We start from the raw sequence: 20,889 nt of genomic DNA, 5'->3' as shown, positions 1-20,889 counted from the left end.
GGGAGGCAGCAGCACCCTGCGGTTGGGCGCCCGCGCCCGGCGCCTCGGCCCGGCACCGCCCGCTGCGAGGCCCGGCCCCGGGGGCGCGGCCGCCCGGGCTTCCGTGTGCCCCGGGAGGGCTCCGGACCGCGAGCTACCGCCGAGAGGCTGCCGACAAAAACCCTTGACCACCAAGGCCAGCCTCTTCCTGAAAGACCCGCTCGCTCCGATACAGGAAGTAGACGGGAGCGAGCGCCCCGGAGCGCGGCGGCGGCGGCGGCTCCCCACTCGGCGCGCGGCGGCGGCGGCGCCCGCCCTGGCCCTTCCCGAGGGCCAGCGCCAGGGGCATGCGGGCGCCCGGGGCATCGCGGCCCGCGCCGCCCGGCGCCTGAGCCCCTCGGTTCACCACCCGCGAGCGGCCAGCGGCATGATCCGACGGGCCGGGGCGCCCGCGCGCGAGGACCCCGCGGGGTAAGTCTGGGGCCGGCGCCCCCTTTCTTTCTGGGTGTCCCGGGACCCCTGCTCCGCCACGTCCTGGCCGCCTCACCCCACTTCGCCGTCCCCGAGAGGACTCGGAGCTCCCGGAGGAGCCCCAGCCGCGGGACCTCGGGGTGCCGGGCTGAGACGGAACCCCTGGCTGCGGCCAAGGCCGGACCCCCATTTCTGCGCCGAAGGGGGCGGCCCTGGCAACTGCAGGACCCGGGGACTTGGCTAAACTTTCAAGCCCAGACGTCACTCGCTGGAAAACCAGCCCGCACGTTCCGCGGCTTGGCAGGCGGGCACATGGAGGGCGTCTCTACCTGTCAGAGCCCGGGCGCGGGGGCTGTGTGGACGTGGCGGGTCCCCGGGCTCCAGTCCCGCCTGAACTTTGGATGCAAACACCCCGCGGTCCAGGTCCCGCCGGCCTCCCGCACCCACCGGCTCCGCCTTCGTCCCCGCGTGCGTCCTTGGCGCTGGCACCCGCCAGGACGCGGGGTGAGGGACCGGGGTCACTGCCACTTCGGGCTCCCGCGGCCCAACTGCTGACCAGCTCGCCTTGACCCAGGACCCTCTGGCATCCCCTCCCCCGCTCCTCTGTCGGGTCCCGGGACGTTGACCTTCGGACTGGCCTTTGCCAAGCCTGGCGCTTGGGGAGGGACCAGGACGCGCACACAGGCTTCGCTTGGCCTGCGGCATCCCAGGGGAGAAGGCGCTGCTTGGAGTGCGTGAAGCCGAACCGGTTTGGGAACCGGGGTGTCTAGTGTCTAGTTTCATGTCTCCCACCCCCCACCTCGCAACCTCGGGCTTTGGGACGTTGCTCTGGGTGTGCTCCGCGGAGGTTCCCTCGCCCCACCCAGCCAGCGGGCGTCCCGGGAAAGCTTGAGGGAGTTGAGGAGGCTCCAGTTTGCAGGCAGATGCCTGAGACAGACTCTTAGAACCTTTCTGGGCGCCAAAGTTGATTGGCGCCTCTGGGAGAGCCATTCTCAGCTTTTCGGTTTGAAAGCCCTGGGCCTACTTCTGTGATGGATACCCAGGGCCGCCTGGCCTAGGTGACCTCAGCTCCCAGGGCCTCAGTTGTCCGCTCTGTAAAACAGGAAGGTTGGGTCCATCTTGTGCAGTCCCGAATTGGGGGAGGGTCAGCTGGAGGTGCCTGGCTCCCACTCTAGTGGAAGGGGTGCTTTGGAGGGGCCCTTAAATTCATCTAGATCTGAATGACTCTCTCCTCCCCGCCCCACCCCCATTGCCACTCCGGCCCGGAAACTCTGCCTGCGTGCTTTCTTTCCCTTGGACGTGACCTCTGGAAAAACAAATGCCATCCTGTAGGAGGAACTGGGAATTCCGTTGGGGAAGGGACCCCCTGGCTAGGGGCAGGTCTCTGCCACACCCAGTATTGCTGGGCGGAGGCAAGGAGGAGCTTCCCTGAGAGGAAGGGGTGCTGAGGGGCCAGGGTCCTGACCTTTCCAGCTTCCCGTTTTGCCCCCAGAGATGACCCGAGCCTGACCCACTTCCTCTTGCCTTTCTTTGTGCATTACTAGGCCAGTTATTTAACCTCTCGGTGCCTCAGTTTACTGATCTATAAAATAAGGACAAGTAACAGTAACTACCCCTTACAGTTATTTTGAGCATTAAATGAGATCATGCATAGAAAGAGCTTTGCACCTTGGCCTTAGGGTAAACTCTTAATAGCTATTATTACTATTATTATCGTATGTTGAGTGCAACCCCTCTGTTTGCCAACTGTTTAACCTTGGACAAGAGACCTAGCCTTTGCCTTATCTGTAAATTGGGGGTAATAACAGCACCTACTGATAGGATTGTCATGAGGATTGGATGAATGAATTTTAAAGTAGCTGCCCGTGAGCAGGTTAACACATCTGCTCAGTCAGGCCTTCTTTGAACAGCGCCTGGCACATCCTAAGTGTTAGATGAACATTGGTTTGTTGCTGAAAATGTTGCTTTAGTTAAGAGGACCTTTTCAGTTGGAAGGGTTCCTAGTTAGTGCCTCATTTAGGAATCCCTTTGACCACATTTCTGAAAGGTCCTTGCATACACCTCCACCACTGCAGCAGTCTTTCTGATAGGCAGATACCTAAGAAAGAAATTCCTGAACTTGAGTTGCAGCCTGCCTCCCTCTAACTTCTACCATCTGAAACCCTGTTCTCCCCTCCGGATCCCAACCCTTCTTGACTCAAATACTAGAAGACAGTTCACAGGTGCACCTCCACATCCCCTGTTACCTGGGCTGCACACCCACCTGTGTTACAGTGCCCAAAGATGATGAGGAGCAGTCATCTATAACCCCTCACCCCCATGCCACCCCCACACCCTGCTGGGTCCCTGGTCCTCAGCTGAGCTCAGCTTTCCACCGGGCTCCCCAAAGCCTCCCTCCTCACTGGCAGGAGATGGGTGTTGAGAGTTCAGACAGTTGGGGAAGCCCCCCCCCCGCTTCCCCCTAGGGGCTAAGATAGTGTCACATGGGTGCCAGCCCCCTGAAATAGGAGTGTGAGGATCTTGGCAAGCAAGCTCTGTCTACTTCTTGTTGAAAATGTTGGCTGGGGAGAAAGAAAATGCCGGCAGACTGCTTATCAACAAATCGTGTCTGTGTTAGGTGGAGGCGGGGGCCCAGCATTAAACCCAGCCCCTGCCTGCTTGCAGAAACAGAAGGTCAGGGTAAGGGGTGTGGGGAACCCAGGGGGTCTGTTCTGGGGCAGGTGGTCAGGGCAGGCCACTCCAAGGAGGTGGCATTTAGCAGAGGCCCGAGGGAAGTGGGGAGAGTGAGGCAAGACAAGACCTGGGGAGATGCGGTTGGCCTGTCGGGAGCTGCAAGGCCAGGGAGGCTGGAGTGGAGTGGGGGGGATGGGGGCCTAAGAAGCCTGGCGGCATGGGGGAAAGAAAGGCTTTGGGGACTGCTCTGAGTGAGCCAGGGGCCACCTGGTTTGGTTTGGGACTGTACTGAGGACGGACCACAGGGGGAACAGAAGCATAAGCCGGGAAACCCGTAGGAAGTCTCTGCGGTGGCTGGGAGAGGGGGCTGGTGGCCTGGATGGAGTGGGAGTGGAGATGTGAGAAGCTTGAGTCACAGGATGTGCTGATGGATTGGAGGGGGAGGTGGGAGAGAGACAGGCACCGAGGAGGATTCTAGTGAAGCCGTGACAGCCAAGGGGCCAGATGCCCAACGGGGTGTAGGGGTCGCTGAGGATGTGTGCTCTCAGAGATCGCCCTTTCATGTGTGTGATCAGTTGAGGGTGTGCTTAAGATTTCATTTGAAAAAGGACTCCACTCTTGGGAAAAATATGGCCATCACAGACCTAATCCAATCCCCTAATTTACCGACAATGAAATGGAGACCTGAAAAGAGGAAGTGCCTTACCCAAGGTCTTGGGAGCTGGAGGTGGAGCTGGGCCTGGAACTCCGATCTCCTGAGCCTGGGGTCTGCAAGGGGCTGCCCGGACAAGGCCCCAGGGTGTGGGAGAGCCCTTTCTATCTCATGCCTGACATAATGCAGGGGTCCGCTGAACATATTGAGAAGACCCCCTCAACAACCCAACCTCTAAGACAGAGGGCTCTTTCCACCCATGATGAATTCAGGATCCCAGCTCCCAGCAGCAGCTCTGCCCACTGACCTGGGCCTCCTTGCTTTCAGGGGCCAATGCTCCCAGGTGGGCCTGGCTGGCACCCAGCTAGGAGACCCACCCCCTTCCAGACCTTATGAGACTCTGGCCCACAAGTATGAAGGGTTCACTCACCAGCTCAGACCTGCATTTCTGGCCCCCGACAAGCCCCAGTATACCCCTTGGGAGGCATGAAGGAGTACAGGAGGCGGGGGCACAACATCTACTTGGGATGTCCCCCGAGACCTCCTTCCCATCTCCTCCACCATGTGACAGGCCCTGTCCTGGGCCTGGAGCCCTTGTTCAGTCATCTTTTCTGAGGAAGCAAGTGTAATCAGCTTAAAATGTAATAGGGACACCTGCATTTTAATCCAGGGGGTCAGGAAATCCAAAACAGAAACCAACTCGGAACAGGTGTGACATTTGAAGGGGGGAACCTATCCCCAGGCCCCTCACTTCCCTATCTCCCCCAGGCCCCTCGCTGGCCTGTGGCACCTCCCAGCCATGGGGTCAGAGCAGACGGAAGGAAAGAATGTGTGACAGACCACCACCAACTCCATCCTACTGACCCCTCGCAGATTCCACTGTCATGACGACATTCCCCCAGGAGTGAGAGTCATCCCCTCAGTCCCCGTAGCGCGTGTCATCCAGGCAGTGACACTTGAGCAGAACTGGCAGCCATGAGGAGGGGAGGACAGGCTCGGAGGCTAGAAGAGCCTGAGCAAAGGCTGGAGGTGGGAAAGTGCAGTGCGGGGAATTGGGAGGGAGGGAGTCTGCCTGTCTGTTATCAGATCACCAGGACCGAGGAAGGGAAGTTGGGGCCTGGGAGAGACTGAAGAAAAAGGGCAGGAGTAGGAAGGGGGCGCCCGTGGGGGTTACTCCAGGGGCTTGGGGCACCTTGGTGCCCAGGAAGAGCTCTAACATGGGGGAAGTGACCCAGAAAGGACCCACACTTCATCTCCCCTAATCTGCCCTCCATTAGGGAGTCACCTTTAGAAAGGAGTGAGGGGCCAGGATTCGTCCTGTTCTTGGCCAGTAAGTTTAGAGACAGCGCTGCTCTGATGGCCAGTTCTAGAGCTTCTCAGCTGATGTAACTACTACCCTGAACCTGCTGTTTATCCTACGACCCAGGGGCATCCGAAACATGGGTGTTTTCTCCAAGATTGGAGCTAAAGGTGAAAATCACAACTTGAATGGCTTTTCTAAACTGTTGATCTCCCCCTCCCATGGAGCCAGTGCACAGCTTCACTTGTTCTGTCCTCCCTGACAGGCAGAGCTGCCCACAGCCTCCCCCAGCATGGAACAAGGAGGGTGGCCGGCCACCCAGGGAGTTGAATAGGGACCCTGCAGAGCCCCGCTGCTGCCTTCATTTTACCCTCCCCAGCTGGGAGACGGTGAAGGCAGCTCACAAATAGATACTGCACCCTCGGCCGGAAGAATGGAGTTAGCTGGGTGTGCAGGTTCTGGGGGAACCCTGGCTAGGTCGGTGGGTCCCCAGTGCAGGCCTGTGGTCCACTGAGAACCCAGGAAAATAAGGGTGGTGTTGTCGTTGATGTGTGCGCGGTGCGCGTATCAGCCGGGCTTGACAAACTCTCTTTTCTTGGGCAGAGCCGGCCTTTATTCTGAGAGTAGGTCTTTTTGCCACAGTAACCCTGTTTTATGAAATGATTGGGTAGGGTGATGGAGATTGGTAGTTTTTCGTGTCTTTTTGGCACAATAAAAGGATGCTGAAAGAGAGTCTGAGGAACATGGCTCTAGCTGATTCTGTGGAATTGATCATCTGTGCCCATTCCCTGCACCATCCTGTCCCTGCCCCCTGCCTGGCAATTAGAGAGTCGAGGCCTACTTGTAGTGTCCTCTGCTTATTTGGAAGATGCTTGGGGACTTACTTGCTATAGGACATGAGTAAGGCTGGAGAATCTCTTTAGGGTCCCCTCTGGTGTTTCGGGGTCGTACTCTAGGAAGCAAGTCCCTTACTCCCTGGGCCTCAGTTTCCCCCATTGAAATGAATTCAGTGATCTCTAAGGTCCCTGTTCAGTCTGACATTCAGTGGTTCCCCGAATTACAGGCCAGCAGGCGGTAGAAGTTGGTATCCTAGAGCAGTATTGGAGTTCAGGGGGCTGACGTGCCCTTCAGAGATGGGGCAGCATGCTTTCTCTGATGGCTGGCAGGGCAGCCTCCGGAACAGTCTAGAACATACTAGGGTACACTTTCATAAGACACCCAGAAAGGAGACTTCTGGGTGATCAAGTGCCTGGGAGGAACTGTTTTTTTACTGTTGTGGGCTTATTTATTTCCCCTCTCATTTATTTATTTATTTATTTATGTTATTAAATGTATTGGGGTGACATTGGTTAATAAAATTATTTAGGTTTCAAGTGTACCATTCTGTAATACATCATCTATATATCACATTGTGTGTTCACCGCCGAGAGTCGGTTCTCCTTCCACCACCATAGATTTGACCCCTTTTACCCTCATCTACCACCCCCCTCCCCGCTTACCCTCTGGTAACCACTAAACTGTTTTTGTGTCTATGAGTTTTTGCTTGTTTGTTTGTCTTGTTCATTTGTTGCTTTCAGTTTTATATTCCACATAGGAGTGAAATTATACAGTTCTTGACTTTTTCTGTCAACTTATTTCATTTAACATAATATTCTTAAGATTCATCCATGTTGTTGCAAATGGCAGTATTTTATCTTTTCTTATGGCTGAGTGGTATTCCATTGTATATACCCATATGTGCCACATCTTCTTTATCCAATCATCTATCAAAGGACACTTCGGTGGTTTCCTGTGGACCTTGGTCTTAGAGAGGATTTTATGAATTTGACCTCAAGGGCAAGGGAAGTAAAAGCAAAAATGAATGACTGGGACTATATCAAACTAAAAAGCTTCTGCACAGCAAAAGAAACCATCAACAAAGAGGCAACCCACTGAATGGCAAAAGATATTTGCTAACAACACTTCTGATAAGGGGATAATATCCAAAATATATAAAGAATTCATACAACTCAACAACAACAACAAAAAAAACAATTAAAAAATGGGCAGAGCACCTGAACAGACACTTCTCCCACGAAGACATACAAACGGCCAACAGATTCGTGAAAAAATGCTCACCTTCCCTAGCTACTAGGGAAATGCAAATCAAAACCACAATTAGTTACCACCTCATACCTGTAAAAATGGTTGTTATCAATAAGACAAGCAATAACAGAGGCTGTGGAGAAAACGAAACCCTCATACATTGCTGATGGGAATATTAATTGGCACAGCCACTATGGAAAACAGCGTGGAAGCTCCTCAAAAAATTAAGCATAGAATTACCATATAACCCAGTAATCCCTCTTCTGGGTATCTACCCCAAAAATCTGAAAACATTTATCCGTAAAGATACATGTGCTTCGGTGTTCATTGCAGCATTATTCACTGTGGGTTTATTTATGAAAAACTGGTTTTGAGAAAAGTGCATCATTTTGGGGAGCCCACTTTGGAGAAAGGGCCCTGGCTTCCTGGTAAAACTTGCTGACCAGATGTCGAGTTGGGACGGTCACGATGCAGTGCCCTCTCTGAGCATGACTGGCCTCTCCGAGGTGGCGCCTACTCTGGCCGTTTTGTGTGGGAGCTGTGGAAGATGCTGAAGAGACCTCAGGCAGCCGCCTGTCGTGGGGCTCCTGGCTGGGAAGGCTGCCCTTGTCAGGGCTCTGGGGACAAGTTCTGAGGGAAGGCTTTACAAGGGAGGGTCAGGCAGGCCACCCGAGCTGAGGCAAGGGGCTCCCTCCCAGGCATGCCAGGGCCTCCCCACAGCACACTCAGTGATGCCCTGAGATAGCCAGCCTGTCCCTGTAGAGGTGGGGACAGCTGAATATATTGTGTGTACACACACACACACACACACACACACACACACACACACACACACACAGTGTTATAAGGTGACACCAGTAACTTCCCTCCTGCCAGCATGGCTTTAAAGCAAAAGAAAGGGGTGTGTGGGTACAGAGGAGCCCTTCCCTCAGCCTGGCTTTCCACGGGGCAGTGGGGCAGACCTTACTGATTGCATACCTGCGTGGCTATCAGCCCTGGGCCTTTGATGGAGGAATCTAGAAAGCACCATCATGGCCGTTGCCTCTGGCGCTCCCACCTGCCAGTAAGGCCTCTGTGCAGTCTCAGGCTTGTCTCCTGTCCTCAGAAGTGGGGCTTGGAGGAGGCTGCCCCAATGGCTGAAACAACTCCGGTGGTCAGGGGCTTCTAAAGTGGCAATAGAGCCCCTCGCCTCCATCACGCCAGTAAATCCTAGGGATGCCCCTACCCCAATTTGTACATGTTTGAAAGAATGAACCAGCCCGCTATGAAATGTCAGTTCCCTTTTAGAAGAAATGGCCTGGGGAGCGGTTGTGGTCAAGGCCTGTTGCTGGCTGAATGCACAGCCGCAGCAGCACACTCAGGCCACATCCTATGGGGTAAATGCGCCAGCCTGAAGGCAGGGCCCCTGCATCCTCTGCCCTGGGACCAGACGGAATGAGAGCATCCCCAGACCCTGGCTCCACCCACAATCTGGAGTCCAGGGAAGATGGGTCCAGGAGAGGGAGGCCAGGGCGAGGACCTTTGAGCTGGTTGGTGGCAGGCTGCCTGCAGAGCTCTCCTACCGGACACTTCCCCCCACGAAGGTGGCCCCCATTTTGTCACCGACACTGGGATCTTTATCAAAGCCAAGAACATTTTATTCCCTAATTAAGAGATGGGACTTGAAACGCCAAACAGCAGCCCCACGCCTTGACTGATATTCAATACGAGGTGTCAGGGCTGAACAAAGAGCCTGTTTTCTGAAGACAGAAAGGGGGTAGGGTGGAGAGGGACAGGCAGAAGGTGGCGGAGGGGTGGGGGAGACCACAGTGGTAGCAGAGAAGCCTTCCCCGCCTGCACAGGTTTTCCCAGGGCTAAGTTGTTCCCTGGGCCAATAAGTGTGCTGCTTTACCCACCTCCACGGAGCAAGGAAATAAAGGCCTATGCGTCTGAAATTCACAATCTGTAACAATCTGGCTAAGGGAACAAGCTGTCAAGAAGGAATTCACTGGGGACCTCTTTCTCCAACCTCCATGTCCCCAGCTTCCTTAATCTCAATCAGTGTCAGCAATTGATACTGTGAATGTATCTAGGGATACTGCAATTCGAAGTGAGGACTTAGCTGTCTACCCGTGGCAGCACGCATTATGCTTGCGTCTTTCTGTTTTTGACATTTTTGACAGAGCATCCATCTAACATATACTGTGTGATTATTTTCTCAGCAAATGTCTTCCTCATGCCTCCTCCCCCATCCACCCCTAGATCCACGTATCCATCTATCCATACACCCATCCATTCATCCAGCCGTCCAGCCATTCATCTATCCACCCACCCATCCATCCACCCACCCATCCATCTGTTTGCCGAACATTTGTTGGACATGTAGGAATTTGCAGTTTATCTACTAGGGCAAATAAGAGAAATATGCACATAACTAAAGTACAGGGCACTATATAAAAATGTGCTGAGACTCCATTACGCTTGGCAGTGGTAAGCCAGAAGGACCCCCTGGCAGAGGTGGCATCTGGATTGGGTCTTGAAGGATGAGTAGGATTTTAAACAGCTGAAATCGAGCACGTGCAGAGAAAGGGATCCCAGAAGGGAGAAAAGCACAAAGCGGGAAAGTGGGGAAGACCACGTTGTGTGGGGGAGCCCTGAGGAGCCTGGCTTGGGGACAGGGAGGAAAGTCTGGTGGGTCTAGGAAGGCGCTGGGGCCCACGGGGCTACAGGTGGAAGAGTTTGGATTTTCCCACGGTGGTGAAGATCACAGGTCTGCTTCCCCACTTTGAGCTGGCAACCCTGGGCAAGTCCCTGCACCTATACCTGCCAGGCCACCTTCCTCCTCCTCCTCTGCCAAGTGGAGCCATGATACCTGCCTGACAGCGTTGTTGCCATGGTTACATGAGAGGATGTTCTTAGCTGTTTGGGCTGTGAGACCAGTTGGGGGCTGATACCTGTATGTATATGGTGTGTGTGTGTGTGTGTGTGTGTGTGTGTGTGTGTGTGTGTGTGCGCGCGTGCGCGCTGTTGGATTTTCAAAAAAAAATTATTATATACCTGGAGAAGTTCACATACAGACAAAAATAGTGAAATTTAAAGCCTCAAACACATTAATCTCTTTGAGGCTGCACCCAGTCCAAGTGTGTGTTTATTGGATTTTGGTCCGTGTGTGCAGTTTTGATCTATGTGTGTATGTTAATTTGTGTTCCTCTTTTTTCACTGAGTGTTATTTCCTGTGTGCATTTCTACATGCCATGCTTGGAACATCTGTTACCCACCTACCATCTTTGGTGGCCTCATCAGATTGTGATCGTTTTAATGGTTGGAGTTAGCGTAGACATGTGTCAACTTCTTTCTAAGTCCCCTGTTTTCAATGAAGCTCCTGAACACTTATGTGGGTCTAGGGTTCGGGACCATTTCCTTGAGATCTGTCACCATCCTGGAGTATTTGAGTGCAAGGGTGAAGCAGAGCCTGTTGATTGGCTCCTGAATTTTACTTGGTTATAAATTTTAGCTGAACACCTCCCAATTTCCTTGCAGCTAGGTGTGGCCATGTGGTTAAATATAAGAGGGGTGTGCAATTTGCTTGGAGATGCACTTAAAGGGGAAGGGCGTGTCTTTCCCTCCCTTCCTCTCTTTTGTTGGCTGGAATGCAGATGTGATGGCTAGAGTTGAAGCAGCCATCTTGGTCTCTGAGGTGAACTTGAGAATGGAAGCTCTATGCAAGGTGGAACAATAATATAGTAAGGGTTCAAGACATGTTGGAGTATCATCCCAGCCCTGGACTACTTACCCAGGCTTTTATATGAAAGAGAAATACATACCTATCTTATTTAAATCACTGTTATTTTAGATTTTCTGCCACTTACAAATTTAATTCTAACTGACCCAGAAAGTTTTCTCCCTTGTCACGTAGCACCAGATTATACACCAGAAATACTAAAGCAGCTTTGCAGGGTTACCTGTAAGTCTAATTCCTAGTGAAAATGGGAGAGGAGGAGAGAAGAGAGGCAGTTTTGCATCGACTAAGGCTCTTATTTCAAGATTGCAAATCTTTTTTTCATATTGGGTGTTTGTGAGTTTTAGATTTTACTAGAAACTTCAGACTAGGTATTTAGGTTTCAGTTTTGACTTCCAAATTCTGTGCTTTGACAGGGCTAAATATTGTAAAGCATAGCCACCATATCTCTTTTCTCAGGCTCAGTGTCCTCATCTGTGCTGTAGATGGAGAACTCCCCTGGGTTAACCCTCCCTGAGCCAGCCTTATGCAGCTCCTTCTGAGATTGGGTCTCCCACCACACTAGCACAAGAAAGGCCAGGACCCACTCTGAACAGTGTCCCTGCTGGCTGTCACCGTTCATTCATTCGTTCATCCATTCATTCATTCATTCATTCACTGCCTCTTTATCAAGCACTTGCTGGGTGCCAGGCTGGGTTTGTGCTGACCACTGGCCACTGGGTGTCTTAAGTGGTCACCTCACCTCTCTGCCTGGCCTGAAATGGCAGGGCCTTGACTTCCCCATTCCAGGGACGGCACAGGCTCATTTGGAGCCTGTAAGAGCCTGCCTGCTCTGAGCTCCCTCCCGCAGCTTAGGATGGCCCCCCGGGCATGGAGAGGCCCTCGGAGCTGCCGCTGCATCTAAGAGGCCCCTGGTGTGACCAGGGATTGAGGTGCTGCTGGGCAAGTGCCCCTTGAAGTGGTTTGAAAGTCAGTCAGGGGTCTTCCTTCCACAGGCCCAAGTACCCCCATTCCTGGCTCTAGCATCATCAGATGTTAGACTTTTTGTTGCTCTGGACACCCCCTAATTCAGCCCCTGCTCACAGATGAGTCTGTGGCTAAGAGAGGGGAATTGGTTGCCCCGAGGTCTCACAGCTGGACTCAGGCTCTTTACAAGGCTCCGCGCAGATGCTTAGGCTGCTGCTTTGTGTGAGGCACTAGAGAGGGGGGACAAGCACATCAGCTTATACTGGCTGCCCCTCCCTCCAGCCTCTGGAAAGTGCTGAGCTCTTTTCTGCCTCAGGGATTAAACCTCCTGCAAAAAGCCTTCCAGGCTGTCAAGCCTCCGGGGCTGTTGCATGCAGTTGTGCAGGTTGTTCACTGCACAAAGGCACTAAGCTGAGAGAGAAACAAGTGGGGGCTGAAATTTCATTCTCTTGCCAAGCTGTGTGTGATACCAAGTGTGTGGAGGGCGATGAAGGGGTGACATGCCTCAACAGGGGGCAAGGAGCATCGTTTTTTAAATTTACACAGAGGCAGCACATGGGTCCTCTGCTAGCCGGCGTCTCCAATAGCCTATCAGCACCCTCAAAGCCTTGTTTCTCATGCCTGTCACAGCACATTCTCCGTCTGTGGCCCCGCTAGACTGTAAGCTCCCGAGGGCAGAGAGAGTGACTCCTTCTGGCAGGGTGGCATTGCCAGATCAGCGCTGTGCTGGGCACTGAGGGAGCGACTCAGAGAACACTTGTGCTGAGCGAGAGTTGTAAGGGCTGGCGAGGCGTGTCCAGCATAGGGCTTGGAAAATGTTTGTCAGGTGAATATATGGCGGGTTATGCCAAGGAGAGAGGTGAGGAGGGATTGAGCAGGATAGAGGGCCTCTGGGGGAAAGGAAGGGGTCCACTGGGGGGACTGTAGCTTGTAAAGGGGGCTGTGAGCTGTGAAAGCCTGAGCAACAGAGTGAGGAGGCGACTAGGCAAGCGGTCAAGGTCAACTATGGGTGGGAGACTCTAAGAGCAGAGGCTGTGGCCAGAGGAACCAGAGACACACCTGGCCTGGCCCCCGGCCCCAGCTCTGCAGGGCCAGGCCAAGCTGCGCACAGTGTGGGGTAGCTGCCAGAGCCCCTGAACCCCTCCCCAGCCCTTAGACTCCCACCCAGCACAGTGTCCTAGAGGCCCACCCTGGCCAGCACGGTGCCGCCTCAACAATGACCCAACGATTCATCCTTGTTCCAAAGACCCTGAGTCTTGTGGGGACACGGAAGTGACATGCCATAGTGCTGTGTCCACAGGATGCAGGATGGTCGCCTGGAGTGCTCGGTCCCTGGCTGGCTGAGGGGTGTCCTGCTTAGGCTAGGACAGCGTCTGGGTGAGCTTTCTTGGGGAGGTGAGAGCGGAGCTGAGCGATGTCTGGGAATTTCCCAGGCAACTGTGGGGTGTGGGGGTGAGCCAGCATGACTGGTGGGGGGCTCTGCGGGCTGGCTCAGTGTGCCTGATGTTTGCACTCTGCATGGATGGAGGCTGGCTCTTATCCTGAAGGCTGTGGGGACTGAAACAGTTTGTTCCCTCATTTAAAAAATAAAACTATGTCTTTGCTTCCTAGCGCCACTGTAACAAAGTAGCACAAACTGGGAGGTTTAAACAGCAGAAATTTATTCTCTCCTAGTTCTGGAGGCTGGGAGTTCGAAATCAAGGTGGCAGGCAGCAGGGCCGAGTTTCCTGAGACTCCGGGCAGAGTCCTTTCTTGCCCCCTCCCAGTTTCTGGCAAGCCTTGGCACCCCTTGTCTTGCAGCTGCATCACTCCAATCTCTGCCTCCGTTGTCACTTGGCCATCTTCTCCCTGTGTGTCTGTCTCTGTCTCCTCTCGTCTTATAAGGACTCTAGTCATGTTGGATTAGGGCCCACCTTGCTCAGGCATGACCTCATCTTAACTAATTGCATCTGCAAGGACCCTGTTTCCAAATAAGGTCACATTCTGAGATCCTGAGGGTTAAGACTTCAACATATCTGTTTGGGGGGGGGGGCATACAGTTCAACCCACAACAAGCTAAAATTTGCATAGAATAAAATTCACCCTTTGAGTGTACATTCCTACACATTTTGGCAAACATAGACAGCCGTGTAACCACCACCACTATCAAAATATAGAACAGTTCCGCCCGCCTTCAAAATTCCCCTGTGCCCTTTTACAGCCCACCCCTCCCCCGCCCCAACCCCTGGGAATCACTCTTTCCTTGTCCTTCGTTTTGCCGTTTTGAGAATGACATTAGAGTGCTGCCTTGTGAGCCTGGCTTCTTCCACTTAGCTGAATGCACTGGGGATCCGTCTATGTTGTGCATCTCAGCGTGGTGTTCCTTTTATTGTCGAGAGTATTTCATTGTGTGGACGCATCACAGTTTGTTTATCCATTCACCCATAGCAGCACATTTGAGTTGTTTCCAGTTCGGGGCAGTTACAAATAAAGCTGATGTTGAATAACATTGTATGTCAGCTGTAATTATATATACATATAGTCACGGGACGTGGAGTAGAGTGTGGGAATGGAGTCCATGGAATTGTAATAGATAAGCATGATATCGGGGGTTGGAGGGCAGTAGATGGGGGAGGGGGTTGTTTCTGTGTGAAGGGTGAAAAGGATAACTATTGCATTGTTCTGTACACCTGAAACTAACAATAAAAAATAAAAATTTTTTTAAATAAAGCCTCGGATATATTTGCATATGGAGACTAGGTTGTAGTGTAGGGAGCCACGTGGGCCCGCCTGCCGTCAGGTTGCTGTGTGAAGAAGGGCTCCAGGTGGGAAGAGCATGTGGGGAGACAGGAAGGAGGCTGCTGCAGGGGTCTGGGCAAGCAGTGATGGCGGCCTGGACTAAGGTCTCGGCAACGGGGATGGGCAGAAGCGAGCCTCCTGGGTGTATCTAGGAGGCAGAGTGGACGGAACCTGGTGCTGGATCGGGTGTGGGCATGGTGCCAAGGGGGCCGCCTTTATTGCCTCCCACTCGCCCACCCGCCCTCCGTCCCTCCAGGGGAGGGTGGCTATTGTGGCTCGCTATGGCTGCCTGGACGTGTGGACGTTGAGCAGTGGAACAGCATGGCGTAATGGTTAGGGGCGTGGGCCCTGGGCGAACTGCCAGGGTTCACATGCCGCTCTCTGCCTCCGTTTGCTCATCTGTAAAATGAGGATGCTCGTGGTCCCTAACTCATAAGGCTGCTGCTGTGTTACATGACTTAATCCATGGAAGGAGCTTGAACAGAGTCTGACACATACTAGGTGTTTAAGAAATGTGAACCATGGCCAGTGACCTGCTGAAGGGCCCCCATTTCATACCCTCACCCCTTTGGCAGTGAGCCAGTTTGTGGTCCCTCCTGTGTCTGTGGGGCTGTGGGTGCACCCTCACCTGGGCCCGTCCTGTCCCAGGTGTGCCCTGATTTGCTGTGAGACCTTGAGCTGGCCGCTTGCCCCGCCTGCTCATAGCTCCCTCCAGTCACACACAGAGTGGAGGTACAGAGCCCTACTGGGTGCTGGGCTCTGTGTGAGGCAGCACATGGCACAGCAGTCCCCCACACGTCTTCATAAAGACTTAGGATTGTGTGACCTGCTTGTGACGTGATGAGGGGAGGCCCAGGTGAGTGGCTCTCAGGACACCCCCAGGTTCTGGGGCTGGCAGAGGCGGCCACAGGTATCGTCCTCCTTTCTTCCTCCCAAATATATCTCCTGCCTCCAACAGGAACTGACTCAGGTGGCAGCCCGGCAGCCTCAGCAGCTAAATGGTCGTTGGTGAGCTGGTGCCTGTCCTGGGCTCCACGGGGAAGGGTGTGGTGGGTCCGGGGTCAAATGCCACGGCAGCTCCCAGTGTCTGATGGAGAGCCCCTCTCTGAGACCAAGCTTATGTCCAGGTTGGCCACCACTAATGGCAGCCTAACGAAGGGACATTTACAGTCAGTCCTCATTATTTACAGATTTGGTATTTGCAAATTCGCCTACTTGCTAAAATGTTATTTGTTACCCCGAAATTGTAGTGCTCCTGGGGTCATTTGCAGGCATGGCAGAGTGATGAAAAATTCAAATCTTCTGACACACACGTTCCCATCCAAGGCCCCGTAAGACAAAGCTCTGCCTTCATGTTCTAGTTCTCATACTTCAAACAAGTGTCCTTGTCGGGATCTATTTAGCGCCACGGTTTTCACATTTTTATGTTTTTTGTTGATGATTTCGCTGTTTAAAATGTCCCCTGAGCTTAGTGCTGAAGTGCTGCGTAGTGGTCCAAATGAGAGACGGCTGTGATGGGCCTCACGGGGGGCACATGTGCGTGACAAGCTTTGTTCAGGCCTCGGTGGCAGTGCTGAGGGCCGTGAGTTCAATGTTAATGAAGCAGAGAGATATATTCAATAAAGTGTCTTTGAACAGAAACACACAGAACACAAGGTTATATACTGATCCGCTGACATAAACGTTGTGACCAGGGGCTCCTAAGAACCGCCCCCCGCCCCGCCCCCCGTGTTCCCCCTCCAGCGTTGGTTCAGAATCTGCTAATTCAGTGTTAGCGGCGACTTCATAGAACGTAACTACCCCAAATGATGAGGACCGGCTGTATTTGCACCATGTAGAGAAATCCGCCCCACATCCTCCCCTGAATGTCTGCACTTCTACTCTCAGCAGCTCATCCTCTATGTTAAGAAGTGCCCATCTTACGTACGGTCCTTCTTTAAAATGCACATGACCTTAGGATGTGCACCGTCACTCCGATCTCCAGGCCGCGGTCCTCCCTTCCCTCCAGTGAAATTCTGTTCTTTCCAAGGACAGTTCCCAAGAAGAGGAAGGAGTCAGTGCTGATAGTTCATATCCTGTGATTCTAACAGAAGAATCTTTGTCAGGAGCAGCATATCGATCAAGACCAATAAAAAGCAAGGATTCATAGATGTGACACTAATAATGACAGTGATTATGTCTTGAGGGTTTACTTCAGGCCCCTTTACTAAGAGCTTTTTCTGTTAATTGTCACAGTCCTGTGAGCCTGGGATTGGATACAGGGCCCAGTTACAGACGAGGAAACTGAGGCGCAGTAAGTGACTCAGACAAAGCTCCCTATGATCAGTGGCACAGTCAGGACCCAAACCCAGGCCTCTTCGAGCCTGGGGCCTCTGTCCTTAGCCCCAGAACTCGCTGCAGCCCTGTGTTGCATCCCAAGGTTGTGGGGCCCTGCTGCTCCCCTAGATCCAGGTGTGCCTTTATCCCGGAAGGCCTGCTGCTGGAGCCTCTCCCACCCTTCCTAGTGCCACTGAGGGGCTGACCTCCCGGCCCCCGCCCTGAGCTGGCCCTCTATGGATGGACCGAGTGAACAGCCTGAGAGGTGCAGAAAGGTGTGCCCAGCCCCATCCACCAGTCTCTTTCTTGCTGTCTGCTGGCCAAGTCCCACCCTATAACCGCTGTCCCTGGAGTCACCTAGGAGGGATGGCGCGTGCCTGCCATGCCTCAGCACCGCTCCTTATAGCTTCTTACTCTCTCCCCACCCCAGTGCCTCCCAATAGCCCCTAAAGTTAATGAGCCAGCGTCCTCACTTCCTCCAGCCCCCTGCTCTTGAAAGCTTACCCCCAGAAGAAAACTTCCCTTATGCTAGGGCCTGAAGGACCGTGCACACTAGAGTCTAGCGGGGGCATGGGACGTACATGGTAACAGGGAACAAAAACCTAAAAGGAATGCCGCCCTTGGGGTAGGATTTCAGGCAGAGGTGGGTGCCCGTTTCCTTTTTCGAGGTCAGCCTGGGCCCCGGAGGCAGCCACTGCCAGGCAGCATCAGGGCTCATGAGCTGGGGGTGTGTACATGACAGCTCATCCCCCAGTAGAGGAAATGTGGTCACCACAACTGTTAGGTGGGTTGCAGGGTGACTCAGTGTCACCAGGGGTGGAAGGAATGTGGTGCTGCAGTAGTTTCCTGCAAGGTGCAGGTCGGGGCTTGGTGTCCACAGCCTGTGCCGCTGGGAGGGCCGCTGTCGGGAATCGCACTGCCTTCGGCCTCTGAGCCCTGGGCCAGCTCTGTGCCTGACGCCCACCTCCAGTTTAGAAATGGGGAGGGGGTTCACTTTGTCCAAGCACGTGCCCCACAGCTATGGTCATGGGTTACCCTTCCAGCAACCCTCTGAAGTAGTCGGTTGTGAGTATCCTTCCACTTATTTCCTTTCTGAAAGAACTGAGGCCCAGAGAGGGGGGGAGACTTGCCCAAGGACACACAGCAAGCCTGTAGCATAGACCCCGTCTCCCTTTCTAAGGCAGAGTTTTCTGCACCACTCAGAGCTGCCCAGGGTGAATAATGCCCACAGGGACCATTTATGGAGCCATTGTTAAGCTCAGGTGCAGTAGTCCATGTGTCCTCACAACAGTTCTCTGGGGTCTGTACTGTCCTCAGTCTCATTTCATATACATCGAAAGGCCAGGTTCAGAGTAGAATTCAGTCTGGCCCCCAGACATGAAGGGCGAAGAAAAAAGAAATCCCAGCAGAGATCCACAGGCAAGGCTGGACTGAGGGTCCGGAGGCCCCTTGTCTCCCGGTCTGGGGTGAGTAATGTCCACCAAGGGGCTGCCCCCCTCCGCCTCCCCCGCTCAGCCCCAGTGTCAGGTGGGGAGGCGAGAGCTGTGATCTCCTTCCCTTTTCCTCTAGATGATGGGGAAGCACTGAGTAAGCAGCAGGCGGACCCAGAGCCCCGGTCACAGTGGGAAGTGTGAGCTGCCCCATGTTATGGGCACTCCTGGAGGAAGGGAGGCTGGCAGGGACACTCCCCGCCAGAGCCGCCTAAGCCTCCTGTTTTCTGAGCCTGGTCCATCCCTGGGGAGGAGAAGGCAGCAGCAGCAGCAGCAGAAGGAAGGTGTGCAAGCCCAGGGAGGGCCGGGCTGGGCTCCGCATGCAAAAGCCAGACCTGAGAAGGGCCTTGACCTGCAGCCAGCCTGGTGGGGCAGCTCCGGAGAGAAGGGGCCCTTGAGCCCCGGAAGAGAGGACCAGGAGCAGAATCTCTTTTCCCGAAGAGCTTTCCGAATAGGGTAGTGATGGCTGATGGTAATCACACTGCGTGCATATGGTTTTCCTTTTTATCTTCTTTTTTTCTTTCTTTCTTCCTAATTAAAAAAAAATCCCACATGGAGCGCATAACTTCACACACACTGAAAAGATTGAAACAATAGAAAAGTCTAGCCCTGCATTGTCTGATACATTAGCCACTAGCCTCCTGTACCTCTTTTACAGATTCAATTAATTAAAATGAAGTAACAGCCACACGAGCCGTATTTCAAGCACTCCACAGTCACAGGCGGCTCATGGTGACCACGTTGGAGAGTGGAGACAGAACAGTTCCATCAGCGCACGCAGTTCTTTTGGACAGCACTGGCTAGATCGTAAACTGGGGAAGCCCTACCAGCCGAAAAATAAGTTTTGGAATCAGTTTGGTTCCTTTGGGCTTGTTTTATGCATTTATATATGTCTGGGTTTCCATGTCTCCTCATACACAATTCCATCTGATCTGCCCAGCTACGTGGCCCTGTGGGTTTGAGGATGGTATTTCCCTTTTTTTTTTTCCAGAGGAGGAAACTGAGGCTCAGAGAAGATAAATAGGGGACAGGGAAGGGAAGTGTTGGAAAAGGTTCCTTCCCTGGGGCAGAGGTCCTTCCCCTTGGTTTGTCCAGGGTGGCTGAGGTGCAGCCAGGCAGGGGCTACCGTGAACTTGTCATATTCCAGCACTTTCCAGTATGGTGTATGTGAGGGAGACACACCCAGATGAGCAAATTGAGCTTCGGGAAGTCTCGCTCTTAGGCATCTATTCTTCCATTTTTATTGTTTCCTCTGAAATGTTCACTTGTTATTTTCTGATTTTCATAATAGTACACCTCCATGTAAAAATTTGGAAGGTACAGGAAAGTGTAAAGAAGGAGATAGAAGTCACTTAATCTGAGGATTAACGATCACTGTCATCCCCACTGGCAGAGCAGGAGCGTCCTGGCTCTTGTACGTCACCCTTGGTTATGTCTGCCTTCTTTGTGACAGCCATGCTCCTGGGCCCTTGCAGTTTTAATTCCAGATTCCCTGCTTCCTCGTGCTGTTGAGAATCTTCTTGTGCGCTTGTTGGTCGTTTGGATATCCTCTGTGTGAAATGCCATGTCGAGCCTCGTGCCCATTTTTCTACGTGTTGTCTTGTCTTTTCCTCATCGCTGTGTACAAGTTCCATGGATAAGCTGGTTCTCAGCCCTTTGTTGATCATGTGTGTTACAAATATCTTCTGCCACTCAGGGCTTGATTTTCACTCTCTTATGTGTCTTGAGGAACAGGAAGTCTTCTTTTTAATGCAGCCATATTTATCAGTGTTCTTTTTAACGTGTGTGTGTGTGTCTGTGTGCTGTTAAGAAGCTATCTTCCATCAGATTATGAAGATATTCTTTATTTTGTTCTAAAAGCTGTTTTGTTTTGCATTTCACATTTAGGTCAGGACAGAGTCTTCCTGGAACTGATTTTTGTATAAGTTGTAAAGAAGGAGTCAAGTTTCTTTCTTTTTTCTTTTCCCCATGTGGATCCCTAGTTGTCTCAGCACATTTTGTTGCAAAGACTGTCCATTCCTCAATGTTCCTACATGAATCACGTGACTATTTCTGGACTGTTTTAGTCCACTGGCCTACATGTCTGTCCCTGCACCAATCCCACACCATCTTAATCGCTGTAGCTTTATAATAAGACTCGATATCCAGCAGAGCAAATCCTACCCCCTTCTCCACGTGTGTCTAGGATATTCTTGACCTTTTGCATCTCCATGTGCCTTTTCACAGAACACCTTTGGGATTCTAACTGGGACTCCCCTGCTTTTGTAGCTCAGTTTGTGTGGAGTCTGTACCTTGACAGTATTGAGTCTCCCGCTCCATGATCAAGGTCTACCCTTCCATCTCTTTATTCTCAGGTTGTATGTTTATAATGTTTACTATCACAAGCAAGCATCTGGAGTTTGGCAGTGTGATTAAGAACATGAACTATATAGACTCAGAGGCTACCAGGGTTCAAATCCCA

The 20,889-nt window shown here is 52.8% G+C and overlaps 1 protein-coding gene across 1 annotated transcript in view; it reads left to right on the top strand.

The window, feature by feature from the left end:
• The first annotated feature begins 98 nt into the window (after nucleotides 1–98).
• The window catches only part of RIN3 (Ras and Rab interactor 3), a 131,882-nt gene continuing 111,091 nt past the window's right edge, over nucleotides 99–20,889 (top strand). The window contains exon 1 of the mRNA XM_019632925.1: nucleotides 99–450. Within this exon, the coding sequence (XP_019488470.1) occupies nucleotides 407–450 (44 nt within the window). The 5' untranslated portion in view covers nucleotides 99–406. The remainder of the gene's footprint in view (nucleotides 451–20,889) is intronic.

This window comes from Hipposideros armiger, unplaced genomic scaffold (genome assembly GCF_001890085.2).
Source record: "Hipposideros armiger isolate ML-2016 unplaced genomic scaffold, ASM189008v1 scaffold_1195, whole genome shotgun sequence".
NCBI classification, from domain to species: domain Eukaryota; kingdom Metazoa; phylum Chordata; class Mammalia; order Chiroptera; family Hipposideridae; genus Hipposideros; species Hipposideros armiger.
Note: the sequence above shows the minus strand (reverse complement) of the source record. Positions and strands in the feature narration are given on the sequence as shown.